The sequence below is a fragment of the Spermophilus citellus genome (assembly GCF_964194105.1).
Source record: "Spermophilus citellus genome assembly, chromosome: 4".
Classification (NCBI taxonomy): domain Eukaryota; kingdom Metazoa; phylum Chordata; class Mammalia; order Rodentia; family Sciuridae; genus Spermophilus; species Spermophilus citellus.
Genome location: NC_138185.1, coordinates 23,215,575 through 23,235,983, shown reverse-complemented (window position 1 = coordinate 23,235,983; position 20,409 = coordinate 23,215,575). Strand labels below are relative to the sequence as shown.

The 20,409-nt window shown below is 36.4% G+C and overlaps 1 protein-coding gene across 2 annotated transcripts in view; it reads right to left on the bottom strand.

Moving 5' to 3' along the window:
- TRPC4AP (transient receptor potential cation channel subfamily C member 4 associated protein) overlaps positions 1 to 19,622 on the bottom strand; it is a gene marked incomplete at its 3' end in the record, with an annotated part of 78,464 nt that extends 58,842 nt beyond the window's left edge. For both annotated transcript variants that reach the window (XM_081289230.1, XM_081289231.1), the window contains exons 1-2: positions 19,398 to 19,622; positions 217 to 345 (exon numbers count right to left, since the gene is read on the bottom strand). In XM_081289230.1, coding sequence (XP_081145356.1) covers positions 217 to 345; positions 19,398 to 19,565 — 297 coding nt within the window. In that variant the 5' untranslated portion in view covers positions 19,566 to 19,622. The remainder of the gene's footprint in view (positions 1 to 216; positions 346 to 19,397) is intronic.
- Between the last annotated feature and the right edge of the window lie 787 nt (positions 19,623 to 20,409).

Genomic DNA, 20,409 nt, shown 5'->3' with positions numbered 1-20,409 from the left:
AAATAAGCATGAATAAAGCATGCAGGAATACACAAAGGAAACTTAATGGTAATTATCTCCAGATGGTGGGATTACTGGTGATTTTTACTTCTCCGCATTTTTTCTCAAATTCTGTACAGCTTATATAATTTTAAGACAAAAGCTATTTTAAAATGGCAGGCAGTTTGTATCACCTGTAGACCCTAAAGATAGCCCTTTCGGGCCCCTACAAGTTACCTTGAGGATGTTTTGGCACTCAATGAAGTCACTGTGGAGGTGGCTGGTGGCATACAGTTTAAGAAGCAATTGAGGAATTCCACTCCATTTGGACTGCTTGTCCCTCTCCGTCAAAAAAGTCTCAGTGAACTGTGAATTGGGAAAAAAAAAAAAAAGGAACATTTTACTGAAGAGGAAAGAAATACTAGCCAGCAGAGCAGTTGACTCCCTATAGCACCCAGGAAAACAATTCAAAAGCCTCCTTACACAAATCTTCAAAAGCTCAAGAGCCTACAAACTAAAAGTCCAACTCCTCAGCTCATGATGCAATGCCCTTCATAAACTAACCCCTACTTTTCAGCCTCATCTATTTCCCAAGGCTCACTCTAGGTTCCAAGTGCATGTGTTTTCTCTCTCTGTACCTGTTCTCTTGCCTAAAACACTCTTGGTGTTTTCTATCTGAACTGTTCATTCCCCTTTAAAACACAAGCCAAACAAAAATCTTTCTTGATTGGCCTTCCTCTCTCCTTTCTAAGAAATTAGGCATCCCACCTTTGGGGCTTTATCTATTGCATACTTTATCCTATCGTTTCCTAACTTAAGATTCATTTATCCCTCTCCTCTAGACCACAACTACTTCAGAGCAAGTACCAAACTATGCCTGCCCCTGTCCTCCTGACTCCCAATCTCACTCAACCACAGAGTGCCTGGGACAGAGCAGGGACTCAGTAAATGTTTGACAACATGAGGAACAGCAACACTACAATGCCAGAAACATTAATCAATTATGAAAATTTTCACTAACCTTCTTGGGACACACCATTATGCAATGAACACTTATGAACACTGTTGAGAATAACTGACCTGTGAGGGGCCAGATATGAATTATTTTCATGTGCATTTGTCCCTTAATCAGATCAAAAATTTCTAGTACTATTAGTACAGGATAAATAGATCTTCAATAATATTTTGGTTTTATCCTGATATCTATTAGTCCTATTAAAATGGACAATGCCATTATCAGCAATTTCATTTAGTTCAAGCAAGTTCAAATCAATACAAGCTCAAAAACAATGAAAATATATCTTCTCCTTTCTTTGGAAGGCAAAGAAATAAAACAAACATAGTTAGGGGATCCAGCAAAATGAGTACTTAAGAGAAATTTACAGCCGTAAACGATGATATTAAAAATAGAAGCAATGTCACAAATCAATAATATAACCTTTTACCATGAGAAAATAGGAAAAAAAGAGTAAACACAAGGAAGAAAATTTAAAAGACTGCAGCAGGAGCTGGAACCCAGTGACACATGCCTGCATAGCGAGCGACTCCAGAGGATAAAGCAGGATCACAAATTTAAGGTCAGCCTGGACAACTTAAAAAGACTCTGTCTTGTGCTCACTTCCACAGCACATATACTAAAATTGGAATGATACAGAGTAGATTAGTATGGACCCTGTACAAGGACAACCCGCCAATTTGTGATGTGTTCCATATTTTTTCAAAAATAAAAAATAAAAAAGAAAGACTCTGTCTCAAAACTTAATTTAAATAAAAGTCTGTGGAGCTGGGCATGTGGCACACACCTGTAATCCCAGTGACTCAGGAGGCTGAGGCAGAAGGATTGTGAGTTCAAAACTAGCCCTAGCAACTCAAGGCTAAGTAACTCAGCGAGACCCTGTCCCTAAATAAAATATTTTAAAAAGGCTGGGAGGGCTGGAGTGTGGCTCAGTGGTAGAACGCTTGCCTAGCATGTGTGAGGCACTGGGTTCGATCTTCAGCACCACATTAAAAAAAAAAAAAAAAAAAAGGAATAAACAGGTAAAAAAAAAAAAAAAAGGCTGGGATTGTGGCTCAGTGGTTAAGCACCCTTGGGTTCAATCTCCAGTACCAAAAAAGACAAGTCTGTGGATGTAGTTCAGTGAAAGAGCACCTGCTTACCATGCACAAGGCCAACCCCCATCACCACTCACCACACACTACACACACACACACACACACACACACACACACACACAAGGTTGTGGCAGAAATAAATGAAATAAAGAATAGGAAAATAATCAATGAAACCAAAAGTTTCAAGATTCTCTGAAAATATCAACAAAACTGACAAATACTTAGCTATACTAACTACTACTGGCTCAAATTATTAAATTCAGAAATTAAAAAGGGAATATTACTAATCAACCTTAGAAAAATAAAATGGATTATAATGGAATATTATAAACAATCATATGCCAATGGCTTAGAAAACCTAAATGAAAAGCACAAATTACTAGAAAAATATAAACTGAAACTGACTTAAGGAAGAATATTTGAATACATCTATAACGAGAAAAGAGATTGAATTAGTGATTTAAAAAAAAAAAAAAAAAGCCTCACAAAGAAAAACCCAGGTCCAGAAAGATGGCTTCACTGGTATATACTACCAAACATTTAAAGAAGAATTAACAACAATAATTCAGATTTTTCTTTAAAATAGGAGATAACATTCCCATCTCATTCTAGGAGGCCAGTATTACCCTAGTAATAAATCCAAACAAAGATATTATGAGAAAACTTCAGTTCAGTATCTCTTATGAGTACAGATGTAAAAATCTTCAGCAAAATACTACTAAACCAAATTCAGCAATATATCAAAAGGATTACATACCATGATCAAGCAAGATTTATGCCAGGAAGGCAAGGATAGCTCAACATATGAAAACCAATCAATGTAATACAATATATCAATAGACTACAGAACTAAACCCTCATGATGTATCAATTAACACAAAAGAAAAAAAAAAGACAAAAATCAAACACACCTTCAATGTGTGGACAAACCTGGAATACAAAACAACTTCATCAACCTATTAAGAGCACTTACCTTACATAGCTAACATCATACTTAAAAGTGAAAGATTAAACACTTTCCTATTAAAGTACTTAGGAAAAAAATAAGGATGACCACTCTCACTACCTCAAACAACTGACAAGAAAAAGAAATAAAAGGTACACTCATATATTATGGGTAGGATTGCAACTTGGTGCAACCACTCTGGAAAGCAGTATGGAGATTCCTCAGAAAACTTGGAATGAAAACTACTATTTGACCCTGCTATCCCAACTCCTAGGTTTATACACAAAGGACTAAAATCAGCATACTACAGTGACACAGCTACATCAATGCTTATAGCAGCTCAATCCCCAATAGCTAAACTATGGAACCAACCTAGATGCCCTTCAATATACACAATGGAATATTACTCAGCCTTAAAGAAGAATGAAATTATGGCATTTGCAGGTAAATGGATGGAATTGGAGAATATCATGCTAAGCAAACAAGCCACACCCAAAAAAACAAAAGCCAAATGTTTTCTGATAAGCAGATGCTGATCCATAATTGAGGGTTGGGGCGTGGGGACTAGGGAAGAATGGAGGAACTTTGGATTGGGCAGAGGCCAATGAAAGGAGGGGAAGGTTGTGGGGGTGGGAAGGATGGTGAACTGAGATGGACATTATTACCCTATATACACACATTATTATATGACTGGTGTGACACTGCACTATGTACAGCCAAAGGAATCAGAACTTGTGCTTCATTTGTGTACAATGTGTCAAAATGCATTCTACTGACATGTATAAGTATTTAGAACAAATTTTAAAAGAGAGAAATAAAAGGCATCCAGATTAAAAAGGAAAAAAATAAAACTCTCTCCATCTGCAGACAACTTGATTTTGTATATCAATTTCATCTGTAATAGCATCAAAATGAATAAAATATTTAAGAATAAATTTAACAAAAAAAGATATAAGGAAAATAAAACACTGTTAAAAGAAATTAAATAAGTAAAAGAGACATCCCATGTTCATGGATAGGAGGACTTAATATTACTAAAATGGCAATAACCATTAATTGATTCAATGTAATGCCAACCAAAATCCCAGCTGGCTTCACTGCAGAAATGACAAGTGAATCCTGAAATTCAGATAGAAATGCAAGGGACTCAGAATAATCAAAACAATCTTGAAGTTTGAAGAATCATGCTTTCTAATTTCTAAATTCACTAAAAGGCTAAAATAATCAAGACTGAATGATTCTGGCATAAGGACAGACATACAGATCAGAGGAAAAAAACACTGGGATTCTAAAAATAAAACACTGCAAGAAGCCACCTGTGTATTACTTGAGGGTCTTCTCTCAGGATGGCAGCTAGAGAGATTTCAGGTTTAACCTTGGGAAATATCTGTGGCTCTCCCACGCAATAGATTGCCAAGGCAGATGACCTTTATCTCTGCTCTACCAGGAAGATTCCTCATAACAGCTCCAGCATAAACCATTGGGAACTGGACAGCCCACCTATAACCTTTTTTGGTAAAGGACATCCTATGGAAGGCCTTTGATGTTCCCCGATATAAATAAAGCAAGCACGGGCTCCGTTTTGCCTTTCTAATATAGAAATTTGACTGGTATGATCGGCTGGCTGGTCCTGCCTCAACTTTCTGAAAATATTTTCTGTGTCCTGTGTTTTTTTTCATCATTCTATTTTTCCTAGCTTTTATTTCTCAACCAGTCCACTCCACCGAGGGGAACCCCATTTCTGTGGGGGAACTTACATTTAAGATCAAATGACTTTTGACAAGAATATCAAGATTTTTCAGTGGTAGAACAGCCTTTTCAACAAATGTTGATAGGGCAACTGGATATTCCAAAAGCAAAGAAATGAAGATGGACTCCTTCCTCATATCATATTCAAAAATTAATTCAACATGGATCTAAATGTAAGAGTTAAAACCATAAAACTTTTAGAAGAAAACATGCGAAACTATCATCATGTTGGATTAAGCAATAGTTTCTTAGTTGACACTAAAGCATGAGAAACCAAAGGAGAAAATAAATTGGACTTCATCAAAAGTTTTAAAAACTTTAATACCTCAAAGGATAGTACCAAGAAGGTGAAAAGACAACCCACAAAAATTGTAAAAAGTATTTGTAAACCAGTTATCTGATAAGGATCTAGTGTCCAAAATATATAAAGAATTGCTGCAACTCAACAATAAAAAGACAATACAATTTTAAAAATAAACAATGCACTAGAAATAAAAAAAACACCATAATAGAAATGAAGACTGCCTTTGATGGGTTCATCAGTATACTGGATATTGCCAAATAATAATCAGTGAACTTGAAAATATGACAATAGAAACTTCCCAAAGTGAAATATAAAATGAAAGTTTAACAAAATATCCAAGAAATGGGGGACAATCACAAAAGGTGTAGTGTACATGTAACTGGAACACCTGAAGAAGAAAGAGACAAAGGAGAAGTGGCTGAAAAAATAATGGCTATGAATTTCCCAAAGTTAATGACAACAAACCACAGATTCAGGAATTTGAAGAACCCAAGAAGGGTTTTTTTGTTTGTTTGTTTTATTTTGGTTTGGTTTGGTTTTATGATAGGAAAACATATCATACTCAAAGTGCAAAAGAAACAGCAACAACAAAGAAATGAATCTTAAAAGATGGTGGGGAGCTTATCTAGGGTAAGAATTATATAGGGCTTAGTGAAAAAAGCCATGCAAGCCAAGAATCGAGTCAAATATTTAAAACACTGAGAAAAAAAAATCACACGAAAAAACACTGAAATCAGTGAAATGATCCTTTGAAAGCAAAGAAAATTAAAACTTTCTTATATAAATGAAAACTCAGAGAATTTTTACCCGGAGACCCACTCTACCAGAAATGTGAGAAGTAGTTTTTTAAGAGCAAGGGAAATGGTATAGGTTAGAAACTCAAGATATATACAGAATATTGAAGATGGAATAAATGAATATAAAATAAAAATAGCTTTAACATATTTTATTTTCAATAAACCTAATAATCATTCTAAAAAATAACAAGACAATAGGTAATTATAGGATTTGGAGAAATGAAATGAGTTACAGAAATCTTAAAAGTAGTAAGAGGAAGGAACTGGGAATACTCTGTAATAGGGTACGCGAATCCCACAAAACAGCACAGCATTATTGAAAGTGGACTTAGATTCACTGTAAATAAATATGCAAATTCCAGGGTAACCATTAAAAATGGAATCATATAAAGTGTTCAATTAAATAGAGAGAAAGCAGAAAAAGATGAGAAGGTAAAAAAAAGAAACAAGTATAATGAATAGAAAACTGTTACAAACATGACAGACATTTGTCCAACTATATCACAAATCACTATAAACACCTACACCAATTAAAAGTCAAGTCAGAGTGGATAAAAAAGAAAACAAGACCGAACTAATATTGTCTAAACCCAGTTTTAAATATAAAGATATAGATAGGTTACAAGTAAAGAAATGGAGCTGGGCACAGTGGGGCACAAGTGTGATTCCAGCAACTTAGAAGGCTGAGAGGTCAGCTTCCACAACCTGGTGAGACCCTGTCCCAAAATAAAAAATAAAAAGGGTTTGGGATATAGCTCAGTGGTAAAGCACCCCTGGGTTCAATCCCCAGTACTACAAAAAAAAAAAAAAAAAAAAGTGAGGCAAAGACTGAAAAAAATAGCCAAGAGAAACTGACAGATCTTTATAGATGGACTTCAAAACCCTCTATCACTGAGTTCTGTGGCAAATACCTGTAATCCCAGCAACTTGGAAGGATGAGGCATGAGGATCATGAGTTACAGGTCAGTCTCAGCAATTTGGCAAGACCTAAGCAACTTAGCAAGACCCCATCTCAAAATTAAAAATTTAAAGGGCTAGGGATATAGCTCAGTGTTAAACTACCTCTGAGTCAATCCTCAGTATTAAAAAAAAAAAAATACACAGATTATCAGGCAGAAAATCAATAAGGATATGGTTGACATAAACACCACCACCATCAATCAAGTGGATCTAACTGACATTCACAGAATACTTCATCCAACAACAGCAGAATATACATTATTCTCAAGCTCACATCAAAGAGTCACCAAGTTAGACCCATTCTGGGCCACAAAGTATGCAAAGTTATGTTCTCTCATTTAGAAATTATGCAAAGTAGGTTCTCAAACCACAATGCAATTAAGCTAGAAACCAATTAACAGAAGAAGAGTTGAAAATCCTAAAATATTTGGACATGAAACAATCCATTTCTAAATAAAATATGGGTCAAAGACATCTCAAGAGAAATTTTTAAATATTTTAAACTAAATGAAAATGAAAATACAACTCACCAAAAATTGTGAGATTAAGGCAAAAGCAGTGCTTACGGGGAAAATTATACTATTCAATGAACACATTAGGAAATAAAAAGTATCTATAGTCAATAACCTAAGCGTCCACCTTAGTAAACCAGAGAACCACAAGCAATTTAAGCCTAAATCAAGTAGAAAAAAAAATAAAAATGAGCAGAAATCATTCATATCAAAAACAGGAAATCAATAGAGAACATTATCAAAACCCAAAGCTCTCTCTGAAAAGATAAATAAAATTGATAAACTCTAACCAGTCTAGTCAAGGGGGAAAGAAAAGGGTCCAGGTGTGGAGGTGCAAGCCTGTAATCCCAGTGACTCAGGAGACTTAGGCAGGAGTAATACAAGTTTGAGGCCAGCCTCAGCAACTTAGCAAGACCCTCTTTCAAATAAAATTTTTTTAAAAAAAGATACAAATTACTAATATCAGAAATGTTTATAGGGCCATTATTACTGATCCCATGGAATACTATGAACATACCTCAAAATTTTATTACTTGAATTAAATGAATTATTCTTTGAAAGACACTAACGACCAAACTCATAAAGATACATTGAGGGCACACCCCTGTAATCCCATCAACTCCGGAGGCTGAGGCAGGAGGATCTTGAGTTCAAAGCCAGCCTCAGCAACAGCAAGGCACTAAGCAACTCAGTGAAACCCTATCTCTAAATAAAATACAAAATAGGGCTGGAGATGTGGCTCAGTGGGCACATCTCCAGCACTATTTTTTAATCCTTGGTACAAAAGAAAGAAACAAAGAAGGAAGGGAGAGAGGGAAAGAGGGAGAGAAGGAAAGAAGGAGGGAGGGAAGGAAGGGAGGAAGGAAAAAGATACATTGAATAAACTATCTATTAGAGAAATTGTGACTAATTTTTAAAATGGGGCAAATCTCTGAATAGACATTTATCCAAATAAGATATATGAATGAATCGACTGGGGTTGTGGCTCAGCGGTAGAGCGCTCGCCTAGCATGGGCGAGGCCCTGGGTTCGATCCCCAACACCACATAAAAATAAATAAATAAAAAATATTGAGTCCAACTACAACTAAAAAAATAACATAAAAAAGATATATGAATGGCTGGTTAGCACATAAAACAAAGATCAACATCATTAGTCATCGGAAGAAATCCAATCAAATCCACAATAAGATATCACTTCACACCTATTAGGAGAGCATAATCAAAAAGACAGAAAATTAGATGTTTGTGAGAATGGAGAAAGTGGAACCCTCACATGCTGCAGGTGGAAATATAAAATGGTACAGACAGTTTGAAAAACAGTTTGACAGATCTCAAAAGTTAAACAGAGGGTTATCAAATGATCCATCCATTCTACTCCTAAGAGAAAGAAAACACAAAACAAACACACACAAATACAGCATTAACCTTTTTTTAAATATTATTTTTAGTTGTAGTTGACACAATACCTTTATTTTATGTACTTATTTGTATGTGGTGATGAGGATCAAACCCAGGGCCTTGCACGTGCGAGGCGAGCACTCTACTGCCCAGCCACAACCCCAACCCAGCATTAATCTTAACAAGAATAGAAACACCTCAAATGCCCATCAACTGATATGTGAATAAATACTGTATGTCCATACAATGTAATGTTATTCAGCAAGAAAAAGGAATGACATACTAATACATACTCTCGAGAGCATAATGTTAAATGAAAGAAGCCAATCACAAAGGATGACACATGGTTTGATTCTTTCAATATGAAATGTCGAAAATAAACAAATCCACAGAGACACAAAATAGATTAGTTATCGCCAAAGACCAGAGAGAAGAAGGAATTGGGCAGTAACTGCTGCAGGGTACAAGGTTTCTTTATGAAGTGATGAAATGTTCTAAAATTGACTATAGTAATAGTTGTATAATTTTGTATAAACTGTGAAAATCACTGACTTGTACACATTAAGTGGGTGATGTGTACAGTATGTGAGTCATATCTCAATAAAGCTGTCATAAAAACTAAATAAATAATGGATATAAGTTAACTTTTTAGAGTAAGAGTAATGTTCTAAATCCAATCTAAACTGGATTGTGGTGACAGCTGCATAACTATAAATTTGCTGAAGATTATCAAATACATATAAATTTGCTGAAAATCATCAAATACATTTATAATGGGTAAATTTGATCACCTAAATTATGTCTCAATAAAACTTTAAAAATGTAAACATGTAGGACATTCAAAAATCAAAAAATCAAACACATAAATAAATACATTTAAATCTTAAAATGTCAGTTATTACATTAAGTGTAAATGTACTAAATGTTCCAATTAAAAATAAAATGGGTTATGCTGCCTACCAGGGAAATACTTTCAGAAAAGCTAAAAGTAAAATAATGGGAAAAACATGTCATCTAAACCCACATCAAAATAATGGTGGTATAATTATTAAAATCAGCAAGAGACTCAAAGCAAACAGCATTACCAGAGGTAGGTACTTCATAAGGATAAAAAAGTCAATCTGGATATTATAGTCCTAACATTAAATGTAACAATAAAAGTTTCAACATACACAAGCAAAAACTGACCATGTAAAAAGAGAAATAAGGAAATCCATAATTACAGTGGGAAATTATTATATATCTTTCCAAAACTGATACAGGTAGACCAAAAATTAATAAGAATATAAAATAGTTAAACACAAATAAAATTGAATCCCTATAGCACTGCATCTATTATTTGCTCTCTACACATTCTTTACACCAAAGAACATTTACAAAATGACCAGTTGTTAGGCCACAGAGCAAATGGCAACACACTTAAATGAACTGAGATACAGACTAAGTTCTCTGACCACAGTGCGATTAACCTAAAATCTGTTAAGAAAAAGATAACTAAAAAATCCCCATATTTGGAAATTAAGAACTATACTATTATTTTTTAAAAAAAATTTTAGTTATACATGGATACAATGTCTTTATTATATTTATTTATTTTAATGTGATGCTGAGGATCGAACCCAGTGCCTAACACATTCAGGCAAGCACTCTGCCACTGAGCCACAACCCCAGCCCAAGAACTATGCTACTATTGGGCTGAAGTTGGAGCTCAGTGATAGAGTGCTTGCCTAGCACATGTGAGGCACTGGGTTTGAACCTCAGCACTACCTAGAAAAATAATAAAAGTATTGTGTCTATCTACAACTAAATTATTTTTTTAAAAAAAACTACACTACTAAAAAGAAAAAAAGCATAGATCAAAGAAGAAATCTAAGTGGAAATCTGAAAATATCCTGAAATGAAAGATCATGAAAATATCATATATCAAAACTCATGGGGTGGGGACTAGGATTGTAGCTCAGTGGTAGCTTATAAAAATAAATAAATAAATAAATAAAAGTAGTGTGTCCACCTAGAACTTAAAAAAACAAACCTCATGGGGTGCAAGTAAATCCATGTTCAGTGACTATTATAAACCTGATACCATACAACTAAGTAGAAAATAAAATTAAAACCTGATACCAAAACCCCTCCAAAGGAAAATTGTATTCTAGTTTCACTCATGAATATAGAAGGGGAAAAAAGACTAATTTAAAAAGTAGGGAATCAAATTTAGCAAAAGGATAGAAATCTGCATCAGAAATTAACAGTTAGTTTAAGCCAGGCATGATGGGGCATGCTTGTAATCCCAGAAGCTCAGAAGGCTGAGGCAGGATGATCCCAAGTTCAAAGCCAGCCTCAGCAAAAACAAGGCGCTAAGCAACTCAGTGAAACCCTGTCTCTAAATAAAATACAAAATAGGACTAGGGATGAACTGAGTGCCTCTGAGTTCAATCCCTGGTACAAAAAACAACAACAAAAAAAAAGTTGGTTTAATAGCTGAAAGTTTTATTCAATGTAATTTACCACATTAATAACAAAGAATAATTATATGAGCATATTGATAGATACAGAAAAAGAACTCTGATATAATTCAATAGCCATTCATAATAAAACTCATTAATTAAAAAATGAATTTCAAATAATAGGTGTCTGCAAAAAACTTACTGCAAATATACCTAATGGTGAAATGAGTAAGGCTTTTTTTTTCCCCTCTTACATCAGAACATGCCACTTCTATTCATTCTACTGAAGGTTTTAGGCAGTAGAGTAAGGCAGGATAAAGCAACAAAGATGCTAAATTAGAAAGGATAAAATAAAAGTTTCAATTGCAGATATAATATTCAACATGACTCTATACACATATAATTCAAGTCTAAAAGATAAATTATCAAATTATGATCAATATAAAACAATCTTAATTTATATTATTGCTACAGTTTTAAAGTACAATTTCAAAACACTACAGCATCATTAAAAAAAGTCAAATGCCAAGGAATAAACTTGGCAAAGTTAAACAGGACTGCCATACAGAAAACTATAAACATCAACAGAAATTAAAGAAGACCAAATCAAAGAAAGAGAAGAGAGAAAATGAAGGCATTAAGACTGAATGCAATCCCAATCAAAATTTAGTTGTAAAAATATACTAATTCATTCTAAAATGGGTATAAAAATGGTAAAGGGGAGTCAAGAAGAGCCAAGACAATCTTGACTATAACTAAGCTGAAAAACATATTCCTATTTCATATACTCTACCCAAAATCAACATATATAAAGTTATAGAATATAAGACAACATTAATACCAGCACAAGGATAAATAAGACTAGCAGAACACAACTGACATGGAACAGAAATATGCACATACACCTGACTGATAACAAAGGTGGCACTACAGAGCAGACAGGGGTACACTGCAATAAACAATGATGGATCAAACTGAATGTCTATATGGAAAACCTCACAACATACCCCTAAATCAATTCTTAGCAGAATGTATATTGAAATGTAAAAGGAAATCCATAAAGTTTCTAGAAGAAACAGAGTATTTCATGTCCTTAGAGTAGGCAAAGATTCTTAAACAGGATACAAAAATCATTAACCACAAAGTTAAAGCGACACAATGAATTGTAGTAAAATGAAGTACTTCTATTCATATAGAGATCTTATTAGAGATTAAAAAGGTGAGCCACAGAATGAGAAAAATTATCTACAAAACTTCACTACAAAGGGCTAATATCCAGAAAAATCTGAAGAACTTCAAAAAAGGACTGAGGATGTAGCTTAGTGGTAGAGTGCTTGCATAGGAAGTTCAGGGCTCGGGTTCAATTCCCAGCACAGTAAAAACAAAACAAAACACAACAAAAACTTCAAAAAAAGGGCTTCCAATCAATTTTAAAAGATGCTACAGAAAAAAAGTGCAAAAGATTTGAAAACAATTTGCAAAAGGGGATGTCCAAATGGCCAATAATGCTGAAAAGTGCTCAACTTCATTAAGTCATCATGGAAATACAAATTAAAACCATAATGAGGGCTGGGGATATATCTCAGTTGGTAGAGTGCTTGCCTTGCCTGCACAAAGTCCTGAGTTCAATCCCCAGCAACACACACACACACACACACACACACAAAAGATATACTATTACACTCTGTAAGAGTAAAATTTAAAAGACTGACACACAGATTATAACTTATATTGCCATAGGTTACTGAGAACATGGAACTCACACCCACAACTGGTGGAAGTGTAAATTAGTACAACAACTTGGGAAACCCTCATAATAGCCACTTATGCGGAACATATGCATATCCTATAACTCAGCAATTCTACTATATTTAGAAGTAGAATTTGTACATACATGTACAAATTGTGCATACATGTACTAACTACATGAACAATAATGTTCACATCAGCATTATTCATAATAGCCCCAAACTAGAAGGATTTTGAATACTTCTCAAAAGTAGAAAGAATTGTGGTATCTCAATGAAAATGAATGAACTACAGCTTCACCAACTTCATAGATGAATATAACCAACAATATAGATTGAAAGAATATTTTTTCAAAACAATGGAACAATACCATTTAAAATTTAAGAGAAAATAACTACTAGCCCAGAATTCTTTACCTAGCTAAACTAAATACACAAAAGTCAGAATAAAAGACATTTTCAAATATGCAAGCTTAAAAAAATTACCTCCCTTATCCTCTTTCTTGGGAGGCTACTAGAGAATATGCTCCAAGAAAAGGCACAGAATTTAGGAATCAGTTTATAACATGAGAAAAGCAAATAAAGCACCCTGAATTTGATGAAGTCCCAAGAGCTCAGTTGTATAGTACATGTAGTAAATTACCAATCCAAACTCTTGCCAGTAAGAGGAGGATGAAGAATTAAAAAAAAAAAAAAGTGAGTCTTAGAATTTGGGAATAAATTATGAGTATATAGAAAACAAAATGAATTTTAAACAGATGCAAATCTATGCTAGTGAAAGAAGTCACTCTCAAAAGGTTACACATGGTACATGTGCATATGTATTTAAAAGGTATGATTCCATTTTTACAAGTCTGGAAAAAGGCAAAAAAAAATAGAAAGAAAACAGATGAGTAGTTTTGGAAAAGGGCTCACAACTACAAGGGAATTTTCTATAAATGTAGTGGTGATCACATGACTATATCCATTTATCAAAACTATATACTAAGGGCTGGGGATGTGGCTCAAGCAGTAGCGCGCTCGCCTGGCATGCGTGCGGCCCGGGTTCGATCCTCAGCACCACATACCAACAAAGATGTTGTGTCCGCCGAGAATTAAAAATAAATAAATAAATATTAAAAATTAAAAAAAAAAAAACTATATACTAAAACAGGTGAATGTGAATGGGGATGTGGCTCAGTGGTAGATTGTATGCTTAATATATATGCAAAGCCCTGGGTTCAATCCACAGCACCAAAAAAAAAAAAAAAAAAAAAAAAAAGTTTTACTATGAGTATACTTCAATTTAAAATTATATAAATACAATTGTTTCACGTATATGGCTTTGTGTTAAACAGTAATTATATCTGCACAATGTCCAATATCAGCACAAATAAGATGGCATAAAGTGTTATAAAGTAAATCCTAATCTTTTACAGGAGGAAGAAATAGATAATAGCAAATTAAAATGTCAAGAAATAGCTCTAAAAGCATGCTGTTTAGAAATACTAGGCCTTGGGCTGGTGTTGTGGCTCAGTGGTTAGAGTGCTTGCCTAGCATGTGTGAGGCACTGGGTTCAATCCTCAGCACCACATATAAATAAATTAAATAAAGGTATTGTGTCCATCTAAAACTAAAAATATTAAAAAAGAAATACTAGCTTTTTGGCTTTCTTGCAAAATAGTTACAGCATGAATAGTAGTTGCCTCAGAAGTATGAAACTTGGAGGTACAGACTGGGGTAAGCCACTGTTGTTTTTTGTTACAAGCCTCATGATACCCAAAGATCCCATCACAGCCCAAATACTCAACTTTACAAAGAATTTGTTACTACCTCTACACTGTCTTACAAGGCATTTACTCTCATTTTAATCATTAGGATTTTGCTTTCCTTGTGAACAGCAGAGCACTGTGATGAAAAAAGTCACCCTCCAGTCATCTTCACAGCTGAATTATTGGCAGGTGTCACATGAGTTTTTCTCTTAGAATAGTTGTGGTTTGACAGTTTACAGTAGAGATAATCTCTTACATCAAGCACCCTAAGCTGTCAACTGGTTCAGACAATGTAACATCTTCAGACATTTAGTTTAATTATGTATTTTGTCTTTACTGCTTTTCTTTTTAAATAATTAAAGGATGACTTCCATAAAAACAAATGTATATCTTATTTGTTTAAACCTAAGTGTATCTAGTGTCTCAAAATGCCAAGTTAAGTCCAAGTAAACAGACATCTTAAAGGATTATTAACAAAGATTAATTATCTTGTTATGTTATTCTGACAACAAATGTTAACCACTGAATACATTTTAATGGTGTCTGTTGTTTAAATATAATTAGGAGTGCATTTTAGAGCTTGTGACTACAAAGAAATAGCTTTTATGTGAGAATTTATCCTATCCAAGGGTTTTTCAGTATCAAATTACCCTTGACAGGCAAGGGAAGTTTGACTTAAACCCTTAGGTTTTATAAACAGAACTGCTTAGAATAAGCCTAAAACAATTAGTGCTTATTGAAGTGTCATCAAAAAAAAAAAAAGTGGGGTTGGAGATGTAGCTCAGAGGTAGATATACCAATAATCATGAAAGGCAAATTGGCATTTAGGAAACAGAAAGAGGATCCCATAATCTAGTCTGTCACTAGACTGCCAAACTGAAAAGTTTCTAGGGATTGTGGGTCAGGACCTGTACTGTGAGCTGCATTGCCCTTGTACACAGGTTTTACCTAGCCTATCCTTTCCCTCAACTCCTAGTGATCACATAGGGCCTTGTACACACATGCTAAGGAATCGGGATTTGATGCTAACTACAATGGGATGTGGCTGGAGTGTTTTAAGCAAGGGATTTATAAAATATGAATTATTTTAAGGATCAAATATGTAATGAATGTAGAAGGGCTCAGTAAAGACTAAAGCATACCCACATATTTTATTACCTTGACAAATGGCACAACAGAAAAGGGAAGAAAATACTGCCAACTAAAATTCAAGTAGGACAGGTTCATTCTAAATCATGTGGCCTGTAGTCTTCTCCCAGGCTTCCCTTACATCTCATTTAGGGAGATGTGGATGATCACATTTGGTAGAAAAAGCAGCAGAATTTGGTTTTCAAAATCTGACTGGGTTGCCAATTAGACATCTATGTGGAAATACTAAGCAGGCAGCTGGATACACCTATCCATCTGGAGCTAAATGGAGAAATCAAGAATGAAAATACAGACTTCAGATCCATCAAAATATAGAGTATTAATAACAACACAGGCTAACCTTTATAGTGTGTAATACATTTTGGTCACTATTTTAAGTGCTTTATATGTTTAAATTCATTTGGCCTTCACCACAACCTCAGGAGGTTAGGTCCTATTATCCCTACTTTAATAATAAAGAAAGTGAGGCATAAAGATATTAGATAACCTGTCTAAAGACAATCAAGTATGAACCAGAGCCAGGTTTCAAGCTAGGCAATCTGACTCTGGAACCCTTTAAGGTCATGGGATTGCTGAGAAATAAGAACAGAAGCACACAGGACTGAGAATAAAGTATTTAAATTCAAACCATTTCCTAAGTCCTTAGTATCAAGTGCCTGGCATGGTTTCAGGCACTGCAGATACCAAGAAAAAATAAGACACACTCCATGAAGAATATCAATCTCATAACTACTAGCTGAGAGCAACTTTTTACTAAATATCTAATATGTGTCATAGCACAGTGAACATATCCATTATATAATATGGATATATTATATATAAGCATTTTAGACATATTATTTCACTTAATTCTCCGAACAACTTAAGGAGGTAGACATTATTATCACCATTTTAGAAATAAGGTTCTGATAGATTAAATAACAACCTCAGTAAGTTATAGAACTAGGATTCAATTCAGGTACATTTTACTTCAAAACCTAAATTTTTTTCTAGGGAAATTCCATCACATGCTACAATACAGATGAACTTTAAGGATATTATGCTAAGTGAAATAAATCAATCACAAAAAGCCTGCATGATTCCATTTATATGAGGTTATTACATTACATAATAATAGTCAAACTCACACAGAAAGTAGAAAGGTGATTACCGGGGACAAGAGGAAGGGAAACAGGGAGTTGTTCAGTTGGTACACAGTTTCAAATTTACAAGATGAAAAAGTTCTGAAGATCTGCTGCACAAGTGAAAGCACTTAACATTACTGAATTGTACATTTACTAAATGGTTATGATGGTAAACTTCATGTTATATATATTTTTATCACAATTTAAAAAAATTTTTAAGACCTGTTGTTTTGCCACTATACCATGTCATAATGGATATGTTCACTGTGCTATGGAAATATGGTTAATAATTTTTCTGCACAATAAGAGAGGAGAAGCTGTGATCAAAGAAAGTTACTAAGAAAGAAAATATATTAAAGATGAAGGTTTCCACTTTATCTTCACTATACTTCTGGGCAAGAGTTCCTATCTCAACCTCTGCAATAGCTCCCACACCTGTATACAACTATCAATAATCAAAATAAGCAGCCTAAATCAGGCTAGAGAATATTCCAGTAGGTTTCTAATCAGGTGAGATTCTCTAGTTTCCTCCCATTCTAAAATCTTTTCAGTACTGGAAACTAATTAACTTTCTTTTTTTTTTTTTTTTTTTTTTTTAAAGATAGAGTGAGAGAGGAGAGAGAGAGAGAGAGAGAGAGAGAATTTTTTAATATTTATTTTTTAGTTCTCGGCGGACACAACATCTTTGTTGGTATGTGGTGCTGAGGATCGAACCCGGGCCGCACGCATGCCAGGCGAGCGCGCTACCGCTTGAGCCACATCCCCAGCCCAACTAATTAACTTTCTAAATTGCCTCACTCATCATGCTAAAGAACTTCTATGGCTCCTTATTGTTTTTAGAACACAGATTATCCAGATAGGTGTTTAAAATCATATTACCTAATCTTTCTGAGCCTCAGATTCCTCATCTGTATTAAGAGATAAGTCTGACACATAGCTCAAAAGGTCAAGGATTAAAGATATTGTACACCTCATAACGTATGTGCTTACTAAGGGACAGTTACCCCTACCCCTTTCTGCCTGTCTCTACATACCCAGCTCAATAAGGTATTCTGGCTTATAGGACAGAGCAAGTATTTCCATGATCTTAAGGCAGACAGAAAAGAATGTAAGAGGAAAAAGGGTTGCTCATCTATGGTTGTCTGATGTCCAGGAAAATATGGCTCACTCAGAACTGCTCCTTCATCTGCAATCCTCCACACAGACCACCTTCATTTATTTTACTCTCTTTTTAGTCTTCTGCGTAATATTCAACTGGTTGAAAATTAAATTTTAAACAAAGTTGTACTGTGAAAAGTCTCGCTCCTATTGTCTCCTCTATTCACCCACTTCCTACCCTTGTTCCACAAACCACAGTATTAGTTTCCTGTATCCTTCAAAACTTTATGCAAAAGCTTTCTTTAAATTATGCTAATGTTTTACAGGTGTGTTTGCAAGGATAGTTCCCGGACCATGAAGCTTGATGAAGAGGGAATAGGTCTTAGCCATCCTGCTTTTTGCTAAAATAGTGTCCCACACTCATCAAAAAACATTTAACATATATTGGGCACCTATTACAAGCCAGACCTTAAGTATAACATTCACTGATAAACCTTGAATCCTTACTATGCACCAGAAATGTGTTAACATTTTACACAATTGTCTCCTTTGATCTTCACAAACTTAAAAGGCAGGTTACTAATTCTCATCTTCATCTTACAAATGAGGAAACTGAGGCACGTGATGGTAACTGCACAAGCAAACAAGAGAGCAGCGCTTTGAACCCTGGCCTGACTTGAGTCCTTGCTGTAACACCATGACGCTCTACAATGGCAAAACAGTCTCTGCACCCGTTGGAGCTCAGCCTAATGTGGAGACAGACGAGAAAAGGGCAGACAACAAAGAAATATGTAATTACACGCGAAGAAACTAATGTGAATGAAACCAATTCGGGGCTTTGAAAGACTAACAATGGGGACCTACTTTAGAAAGAGGGAAGGAGGAATGTCAAGGAAAGGCCTCTCTGAGAAAATGACATTATGATACGCTTGGGAACCGTTTTCAGGGCTGCAATGAGGACCCCCGCCCAATTCACTGGTTAGAAACTCAAGGCCCACGGAGGATAAAGCAAACTCGCCAGGGTCCCCCAGACATGTAGACGTGGCGCAGGGAAGGGAGGATCCAGAAACTGGGCCCAAGGCTTGTACACGCCATCAAAGCCCACAACAGCCCAGTCCCGCTCAGCCCCTGTCCGGGGGCCTCTACTTGGCAGCTGCCCACGGCCCCACCGCGGCTGACAGCGTCCAGGCGCCCACGGGGAGGCCCTGCGGTCAGCCTGGAAGGGTACAGCCAGTCCAGCAGCGGCCTGGAAAGGCCTCTTCTCCGGCCCCCAGCCAGCTCCCGCCTGGTCCGCCCCGCCCCGCCCCTCCGGGCCGGCCTCGTACCTGCACCGCCCGGACCAGGCCCCGACCGGTCAGCTGGCCCTGCCGCAGCTGCAGCAAAATGTTACCCGGCCGCGGCCGGCCGCCCCATCCGCCCCATGCCGCCACTGTTGCTGCCGACCGTCTCCCCCGGCCGGCCCCAGCCCCAGCCGCCGCGGGCGAAGCCGCCATGTCTCCTCGTCGGACAAACAGGAAGCAAGCGGCCCCGGGGCCGCGTAGATTTCTACGGGGCGGCGGAGGGCTCTCGCAGCGCCCCCAGTGGGCTGACGGCGGAGACACAAGCCGCGTGGCAGTGTCCGTGCGTGCCCCATGTGTTGCTGGGAAGTGTAGTCCCGCTCTGAGGCGGAGCAGGTGCCAGAGAGATTCGGTGTTTCCTGCACTTTCAGTTTTCAGGGGCGTACGATCAGCATTTCCGGGAGGTTCTTTCAAGTCGAAGGCAAGTCCCTGCGTGGGCACTCTCCCATTTGGAGAAGATGCGGTAAACTGGCCAGTAAAATATCCTGAACTACAGGCCGGGAATTAAGCCCTCAAGTTTAATTCCTGCCTCCTTCCCTCTGCGTCAGCCTCGCCACCGACCTCCACCAAGTCACAGCATTCTGCACCTGCCACCTCAATTTCCTCGTTAGTCCGTTCAATCTTTGGTTGTTGGGACCAGATCAGCCAGTCAGTATTTCCTAAGGGACCTGTAAACTGGATTGTAATGATGGTAGTACTGTTAGGTGCAGGGCAGGCTGAACTGTGTACGTGGCACTCGATGGGTCGCTGGGGTCAGGAGTGTAGATTGAAGCAGAATGCCTAGGACCCTGTTTGGGATGTATATCGGATGTTTGGAGGTATAGAGGATGACAGCAAATCCACACATAATTAAATGTACAATAACAAACTGGACAAGGTAACTGGATAGATTGTTATGAAGTTAAGTGGTAAAGGAAAAGATTAGTAAGTTGTTACACCAGCTGTCAGATAAAACTCTGTCCTAGTTTCTCCCCATCAGCATGCTCTCTCTACTCTGAGC